We start from the raw sequence: 9068 nt of genomic DNA on the forward strand, positions 1-9068 counted from the left end.
CGGGGAATGCTCAACGGCTGACGTAGTAACTACGACCTACTCCCTTTGGTAGAATACTCATCACTTTTCAATTCTTCCATATTGGCGTGGCTGCAGGTATGACGCGCACAAAGCTGGCCTCTGTGAGACTGCTTCGCTGCGAAAGTGTCAAAATGACAACGTCAGGATTGCAACGGCCGTGGGCAATTCCACAGCTGACATTAAGCCCGTCTGCTTGGCGCCTGTCGAGTCTCAGACTATCGAATTGGCAATGTCAATGGGGCTGATTATTACCACTTCTTTATTGGACAGACGGACTAGCCGGACTTGACGTCCGGGAATGAAGATCACAAAGCCCAATGTAGAAAAGTGTGCAGCCAGTCTGGCGTCGTACTAGACCGTTTGGATCAGGCCATCGGACGATCACTGTTCAATCTGTGTTTTGCAAACATCACATCATATGCAATGAGCCGCGTTTTCCGACCAGTGAATTGTTTATAAAGCCGAGCTTTGGTGCAACCTTTGATCGGCTGCTTCTTGGCGTACATATCCTATCACGGCAATTGGGCTGCTTCCCCATTGTTGGTGTCGACAAGCTGACAAGTCCGTGCTGAACTAGACTAACTGGCTGATAAGTTGCGTAACTTGCGTTGACTTCAGCTAGATCACGATTTCGCGCTTGGGGATGATCAACACACTGACGTGTACTAGCTGCGAGTTGAGGGTCTCTGCATCTGCAAATCTGTTGATCAAGACTAAACCAAAATAATTGCTAAGCAAACAAAGGCCGCCAAGCATCCAGACCCCTCATGGAGCTGCTGTGATCTCAATGGAGTGGCAGACGATGACCGAATGTTCCTTGGAGAACCAAAACTCGATATTCCCTTCCATCTTCGAGCACTTCCAGTCATCGCCGCTGTGCGCATGGTCCGACTCACTTCCAATCTCAACGTGAACACCCCGCACTATCGCCGGTGTAGGTTGGACATGACAGTAGCACAAACGCAGTGGCCTCACGTACGCTTTCGCCCGATAATGACCAAATCGACAGTCCCCCAGGGCTCTTTGGGCACCGTTGCTGTAGTCAAATATCATACCCTTGCATTCAAAGTTCTCGTCTTCTAGAACCTGAATACCGGCCACGTCGTTTAAGGGCGCTACAGAAAGATACATATGCTCGAACATCATATGAAGGAGAGGATCCATATTCGGCCAGCTGTTGTTGAACGGCTGTAGGCTATCCCGTTGCTGCTTCCGCGGATATGTTCCGAATACAGTAGCTGGTCCGACATCTGCAACATTGTGAATGAGCAGTTCTGGGCTTGACTGGCTGAGAACAACATCTCTGTGCTGCCTGAGATGGCATGGGCCAACATACACATCCCCGGCTAGCTTTGTACGAACCTGTCTTCATTAGTACTTTGAAGTCAATCACGAAAGGAAAATATCACCATGAAAAAGGGTTTCTGCGTTGTGGCCCCTCCCCCTTCAACCTTCAACCGCATGGCGATCGCAGTGATTTCTTCATCTCTCGGTATTGGTAGGTATATCCATACGACACTTTCCTGTCTTTTCGCAGGAAGGCGCTCGAACGTTTTCGTTGCATAAGGCCTCGCATGTGTGTGCGCGTGTATTGCGTAGAGCTTGCTGAAGGAGAAGAAAAATGTAAGGCCCGTTACACTTCGTAAGTTGGTGGTCTTGAATTGCATGGACGGTGTCACGCGGCCGTAAAAGTCGCAGTCCTCAATACCAGGGGGGTTGGGAGTGTCCCAAATATGAAACCCCAACAGAGATGCAGGGAGCTCAAGCCTCAACACGTGAAACTAGGTGCCCTGTCAGTTCAGATCATTACAATATCCAGAGTAACCTAATCACCTTTAGTACAGTCACGACATCCCGAAAGCATATCGCAGGCGAAATGACAAATGCCTCCCTGTCCGAGCGGCGTCCGGGTTCGTATGATGATTTCGACAATCTTTCTATCTTACGTATTCCCCTGTGATCAAGAGTCAATCGTACTACTGGCGGACAGGTGCTTGATAACACAGCAGCATAATCTCCTCGTGTCCAGGATAGGATATTACACAAAGGTATCGAAGTAACTGGTAGAGCGGCCTCTGACTGCAAACGGGACAATTCCCTAGCTATGCTGAGAACGTGGATGTAACGCCAGAATGTCGCCGAATCGCTGTACTCTTGTACCATCTGGATGAGCTCTGCTGGTAGAAGCTTCAATAGTCGAATGCCGTACGCTTCTGCTTTCTCGCGGACAATTTCGATGTCAAGCCCTATTTCACGATCCAGATGAAGCATTGGAGCCCGTTGCCAGAGGTTCCTCTTTCCAATTGTTATCCACAATCTGTCGACCGCCTTGTCGATTTTGCAGTGTTCTTGGAACAGATTCAGGCATGTGGAATGCAACCCTACTGCCTCGGTAGTATCTGTGCATCGCCGGCAACTCGGTGCCCAGCAAAGGACTTTGGTGCCAACCCTGATACTCCGAGAATCGGGGAATACCGCACGATCTAGACAAATCCCTGATTCTGGTTCAGGACCGTCACCTAGCACTGCAAACTAGTTGTTAGCCGATGGAAGAACATGAGAACGATGTTGTCAAAAACTAACAAGTCACAAAGCTCACGCCAGCCAACAATGCTTTGCCGCAGATACCGCATTGAGTACGAAGGCGATGATGCCCCGTGACTCCGCCTACCACGGAGCTCATGATGACATTGAATGAAGATGTACGACGAAGAGGGGAATATCTTGCGTTTGACGTGACCTCGGTTCGGATTATCGAGGAACCGACATTCAGATGTCAGCAATTGGATGCTACGGTGGATGATTGGTTACGCGGCATGAGATGGCAGGGGATTGGATCTTTGGGGAGATCTGTTTAAAACTGTGTTCAAAACGCGAACAGCGAGTTTATGAAGCCCTGGTAATCCAAGATACTCCGCCAGGATCGGGGTTATGCGCTGGGACAGCCAAAGTGCTGGTCGAGGAGAGACCCGGACGATAGCATTACAAAGATGAAGGGCTATCGGATATTCAAATCGTATCTGCAAAAATTTGCCTTCCATATTATATGTAATTGCATAATGAGAGAGTCCGTTATTAGGCTGAGTAATGGGGTAAGGTAGGTGTTATTGAAATCGAGAAGAGACTAGTAAAGATCGCATATCCTACTTAAGAGCATATTTACAACCCTATTACCTCCACTAGGCTCATGAAAGAAACTTCCATTGAGTATCATAGTGATTTGATCTATTTTAATACAACATAGTAGCTCATAACGCTACGAACTGGCAGTGCTTTGAGCAATATATACCTTACTGAATCGCGTAGTGGTTCACAGAATGAGAATATATTGATGAGTATTAAACTCTTCTAACCCGCATGTACCTCTTGATAGTTAAATATATGACGCTTTTCTATGTTAATCCAGCTCGAAATTATCCGTAATTAGCTTCCAGCTACTGTGCTATTAAAAAATGACACTGATTTCATCGCTCAGCCTGTGCCTCTAAAGGCTGGATTCGGAAGGGGAATTATTTCAGTGTACAGAGGATGAGATAGGAACAGCAAGGCCTATTATTAGTATTTCTTTTGTAATTAAATCTATATTCTTCTGTAAAAACGACAGACAGCGTGATCTTCGTATCTTCGCCTATCACAGGAAAGTGGAAGCTGCCTCATGCAAGATATCCCCAAGCGGCACAGGCCGTATCTTCACCTATCATTTGAAGACCAGGCTACAACAAGCGGAAGAGGCACCAAGCCAAGAAATACCGTATCTTCGCCTATCACCAACACTTGGTAACGTCTCGGCAGTTGGTATGTCTTGCATCCGTAGAATAAATTCTTGCTAGGATGGACCCTGTATGGTTGGTTTGTGTGACGTGAGATCTCGGGAGAAAACGTGGTATAGTATTTCCCCGATTATGCCCGGTACGGCTGATCTGGATCACGTATGTTGGTCTACTCTTCACCCTGCTGCCGATCTCACCCAAAGCAGACTTGTGTAGTTCTCACTCGACGCTGTATCGGTTTTCTGCCGATCCACAAAAACAATATGCTAAAGGGCGTGTCTGAATAGCTTCAACTTCAATACATGAGTAGTTAATGTTTTGTTCCATAATTCTTGATCACTACAACGTTGCAGCGGCACAGCCCAGGTTACAAAGACCGACGGGCGTTATCGTCGAACCATGGAAGCGACGTCGCCAGAACCGGGTAAGCTCTCATCCACAAACCCAAAACGTTTGTAAAGCCCGGCCCCAGACTTGCTCGCATCCACATACGCTGCAACTCCGTCCTTGTCTGCTAGATCACAACCAAATTTCATAAGCATTGAGCCAGCTCCGCAGCGTTGGTAGTCAGGATGCGTAACCAACGTATCGAGATCTAGACGAATTGCGGTTAGCAGATCCGGGGTACAGTACAAGGTCCAAGGGGGCCCTTACAGTAGTGCTTTTGGTCTCCCATAACGCGGAGTCTTTCCACTTCCTCTTTGGCAATGAAGTCGTCGCAGACTTGACCAGGCTGGTCCTCACTCCATGGCGGATATCGTCGACCCCGCTCGCAGGGCATCGAAGTATCCCACTTGGCAAAAGCCGCGATGCGTGGACGGCCATTAGCATCTTTAGAGTCTGGATCGACAACTTTGACGTAGCGTTGAAACGGTTTATGGATCAAGTCGTGGCGATTGCCCTGGGTCCACCAGTTGCGTACCGCCGGTGTATCAGGCCAGATGCGTCGGATTCCAGGATCGGTAAAAGCTGCGAACCATACCTCTGTGAGAACGGGTACATCGTCAAGGGTGACTTCTTCGAGTCTCAGGCTTTTTCGTGCAGTCATCTCGATGCAAAACGGCGGTGAGATGTTTAGTGAAAGGAGTAGGATTCAGGATGCAGGTCTGTCTTCCTATCAGTGGAATTGCGTAAACTTTTATTGGCTAATGAGCTCAGAGGGCCGTTTGGTAAGCAAATAGCCGTCCAAGGCCATTTTTCACTCATTACATTCACTTGAGACAGTATACAGTCAACACTTTTGATTTCGGGTACAGTAGCTCCAATGTTTATTATTAGTATTACCATTCGCCTGTTGCTTGGTGGCGTTTGTTCAATTCCGTCGCCACAATCTGAACTTGCTAAAACATAAATATTACCAGTATTATGACAATGACGATACCAGGGCTTTCAGGTTGTTGAGTGGCCCAATGTACGATTTTACAGGTGTGATCTGCCGTAACGTCTCATCCAGCAAACTGGGCAGGTCGACTCCCAGGTCAATCATATACGCTTGCGATGTCTGGCGCTGAGCGTATAAAGCTATCGTGTATAGATAGGCATTGACCATCAGCGTGCTCGACAGGTTCCTGCCGGTCAAGAGGTCATTGAGAGGGAGCCAGAGCTTGTAGTCTCGCAGTAGCCGGATCTGTTCGAATTGCTTATCAGCGGGTGTCGACGGCTCCAGTTCGGTCAAGTCCTCGGCGAGGGCGATGAGCAGCCGCAGCTGTCTCCAGGTGTCGTCATCCGGTTCTTCCTCTTTCAAGAAAGTCTTGAATTTCTGCATCTCGACAATTATGCGCCGCAGCCCGTTCGGCTTTCCGCATTCTGCCTTGAGTGTTGTGTGCAAATGAGCAGTTTGACGCCACGCTTTTGCTATCATGTGATAAAATCCGGATTGGTGACCTAGGCGATGGCATGTTTGCAGAATCTAAGATTTTATGAGTTTTGGTGTATCGCGTGGCAGAAGGAAACTACTTACCGCCGAGATACCTTCTGCAATCTGTCTTCGGCTCGACCTGGTCCTGTCAACACTTCCGTCCATCGCCTCAGCCAGGCACACTCACATGTCTTCACAGAGCCATAGTAGTGCCATTGAGGCAACGAGCGCTCCATCAGCATGCTCTGGTCCAAAGTTGGACAGACATCGCCTGAGGTCTTGGATAGCTAGCATCTGATATTGATACTCTTTTCGACGGGCATGTTGGCAGTGAGTAACTGACGCAACTTGGTATGCTGAAAGGGCGAGGACTCCATTCATCGCCAGCCGAGACGAGGAGATGATACGAAAAAAGCTAGAGAGTCAACATGATGTGATAAGAAACCGCTGGACAAACAAACCTCGGCAAGTATGATGATATAACGGTGAGCTTACTCACTCCCATCGTTGTAAGTCTATGTTGGTTACTTGCTGCTTGGTAAACGAAGCACAAGTCGTCTTCGGAGTAGATGGTTGGTTGCAGGGTTATTCTGATACGATCATCTGGTATAGGCATTGACCCTGTCCTTCTCCACTGCCTTACCTCTGCCCTGGCCTTAGCCGACCAAGGTCGACGGGGTTTAGAGGTTGTGCAAGACGTTGATGGAGTACTCTCAAGCGAAGGCTTAAGGAGCAACTCTTCTTGTGACGGTGTATCGTGAAAGGAGCATTTGACCTTGTGCTTAGTACAGTTCTGGCTGGGGAAGCATGAGCTGATCGTCGTCTTAGTGTAGAGGCACGGCCCACCTACCATTGGGGATAGTTCTCGTCGCAGCGGATGTGACGGCGCTTACTGGACCAGACAAATACTGATTAGTATGTTCGACTAGTATCGAAAGTCTTTAAAGTCCCACACACCACGTCAAACAGCCCATGCGTGATTTAGTATGGCTGCACAAGGTCAGCTCGGTCAGTTTTAAGGTTCGGCAGAGCAAAGAGAAGAGGCTTCAGACTCGTACCTCCTACGGTTCCCATTTCTGGCTTGACTGTGCGACTTGGACGGCATGATTCCGGTGTAGAGCGTGTCACGGCGTGCAGAGCAGTTATCCTTGCGAGGCTCAGCTCACAATCGGTCACCGGAGATAAAGATAAAGGCGGGGAATTAGACGCGTGGGAACAAAACGGCTCTATGCTTCTCTTTAAATACCCTCACGCTAAGACGTTGGGGAGGGACACAGATTGGGTCTAGCTCTGGCTCCCTGACTCCAAAGTGCTAAGTCTAGAACGGCGATACTATCGGAACGCCGCATATTACATACATGCACTATGAGAAGCCGTTGACGTATCGTCCAGGGAGTCGTCACTACACGGCAAGGTAAAACATTACAATTTGGGTGAGGACGTGTCTTGGCCGCACGCAATGTCGCGGCAGTTATTATCAGTCAACACTATTACTGGTTAAGCAGTCAGGCGATCATGGCAGGGGGTCCGGACGAATCGGATGGGGCGAGACCGTTGAAACCTTTTCCTGACCCTGTATTTAAAACGCCGGCTAACAGGTCGATCAGATACGGCAGAGTGACTCCTTGATCTTAGATTATCTCCCCGGGGAAGCTTGGTAGCGTTATGGTATCGGAGGCCCAATCCAGTGGGTCCAGTGATCCCCGATGGCTGTGACAGCGGTCCTAGCTAATAAATGATAGATATCCTACAACGTAGCATTCAAGATAACGGCTGCCCCGTGGTTAATAAGACAAGACATTTGCCTTGCAAAACTGGCCTGGGATAGCAGTCGCGGCTTCAAAGCTGACACTCCCGGAGGCCTAAGCCATTATTCTCATCTGCTTGAGGGTAAGCGTGGAATGCCTCGTAGGGCCCTGATCTGTATTAAACAGGAAGTTAGATATAGAGTAACTTACAGTACTTATTTTTCTATATATAAAGCGTATATACCTTAGTAAACCCTATTTAACTAGTAATATAGCATAGGTCTTATTAAATTAGTTAGTCTAGGTAGCCTTATTACTAACTATTATACTACAGGGAGCTAAGTTAGCCTTATAATAATTTTATTACCTTTTACTATATAAAATATATACCTATAAAAACTATAGTAACTATAATAATAATATTAAGGACCTTAACCTTAAGGCCTAATACTAGTATATAAGCTATAATTAAAGCTATTTTTAATAACTATACTTTAAATAAAGACTTTACTGATAATAATAATAAATCCTTTCCCTTATTAATAAATATACTGCCCCTAAGCTTAAGACTAAGGACTTTATTATAGGCACTATTACTAGTACTATAAAAGAAAAAAACTTTATATTTAAGGTAAAATAATAATATAATTAGAATAATACTAAAGTTATACTATAAAGCTTATAATAAGGATAAATTTAGTAATAAAAAGAAGGTAAATATAAAGTATATATATAAGGATATAGCTACTAGGCTATTAAAAGAGTTTACTAGTATTTCCTTTAATTATAAAAAGGTAAGGAGAAAGATAAAAGACTTATTAAAGATTTAAAAGGTATTCCTTACTATTAATAATACTAGTAATACTTTTTATAATTATATTACTAGGTTTATCTTAATTAGTAATAAGCTATAGAAATACTTTATTAATAAATATACTATACTAGCTAAGTATTTTAAATAGTATAGTCTATAATTTTACTATCTTTATAAATAAGCTTTTAAGGGCAAGGAAAAGGTTAAACTTACTATAATTAAGGCTATAGATACTAAGGGGCTTATAGTATTAACTACTAACTTAGTCTTAAGTAATAAAAAAGATTAAAAAGAAAAAGAAAAAGAAAAAAAAGAAATAACTATTATTAGTAGCTATAAAGTAATAATAATACTAGGGCCTCCCTTTAGCTAAGCTATAGTAATAGAAATAGTAAAAAAATATTACTATAATACCTCTATTACCTTATTATAAAATACGCTATTATTACTAATAAAGAGGCAATATAAAGCTATTTTTAAAAGTCTAAGTTAGCTTAAAAATATTAGTAAAACCTTTATAGCTATACTTACTACTTATTAAGACTACTATATAGTTAGGGCTATAGATATAGAAGCTATAGTTTGTAATATTAAAGATTATTTTAAGGAGATAGTATTAAAAGATAAAGTTAAACTATTTAAGGACTAGTTATTCCTAAATTATAATAATATTATAAGATATAATAGTTTAGGGAATAAGTATAAAGAGAAACTATTTAGAAAATATACTATAAAGGCTTTAGTAGTAACTTTAAAAAAAGATATATAAATAGGCAGTTTTTTAGGCAGTTTAGTAATAGTAAAGGATAAAATATATATTTCCTAGTCTATAAAAACAAATAAATAAAAGAAAACTA

General features: G+C 44.3%; 2 protein-coding genes across 2 annotated transcripts; both read right to left on the reverse strand.

Moving 5' to 3' along the window:
- Positions 1–786: 786 nt before the first annotated feature.
- FSUBG_11585 (uncharacterized protein) lies at positions 787–2292 on the reverse strand (the record flags this gene model as incomplete). The annotated part of the gene is made up of 3 exons (XM_036676282.1): positions 787–1383; positions 1536–1802; positions 2137–2292. 3 exons carry the CDS (start codon positions 2290–2292, stop codon positions 787–789), a joined length of 1020 nt encoding a protein of 339 aa, XP_036532962.1.
- A 1885-nt stretch (positions 2293–4177) lies between these two features.
- FSUBG_11586 (uncharacterized protein) lies at positions 4178–6030 on the reverse strand (the record flags this gene model as incomplete). The annotated part of the gene is made up of 6 exons (XM_036676283.1): positions 4178–4386; positions 4446–4822; positions 5076–5131; positions 5173–5700; positions 5752–5788; positions 5837–6030. 6 exons carry the CDS (start codon positions 6028–6030, stop codon positions 4178–4180), a joined length of 1401 nt encoding a protein of 466 aa, XP_036532963.1.
- Positions 6031–9068: the final 3038 nt, after the last annotated feature.

The sequence above is a fragment of the Fusarium subglutinans genome, assembly GCF_013396075.1.
Source record: "Fusarium subglutinans strain NRRL 66333 chromosome Unknown NRRL66333_c0000222, whole genome shotgun sequence".
In the NCBI taxonomy this organism is placed as follows: Eukaryota; Fungi; Ascomycota; class Sordariomycetes; order Hypocreales; family Nectriaceae; genus Fusarium; species Fusarium subglutinans.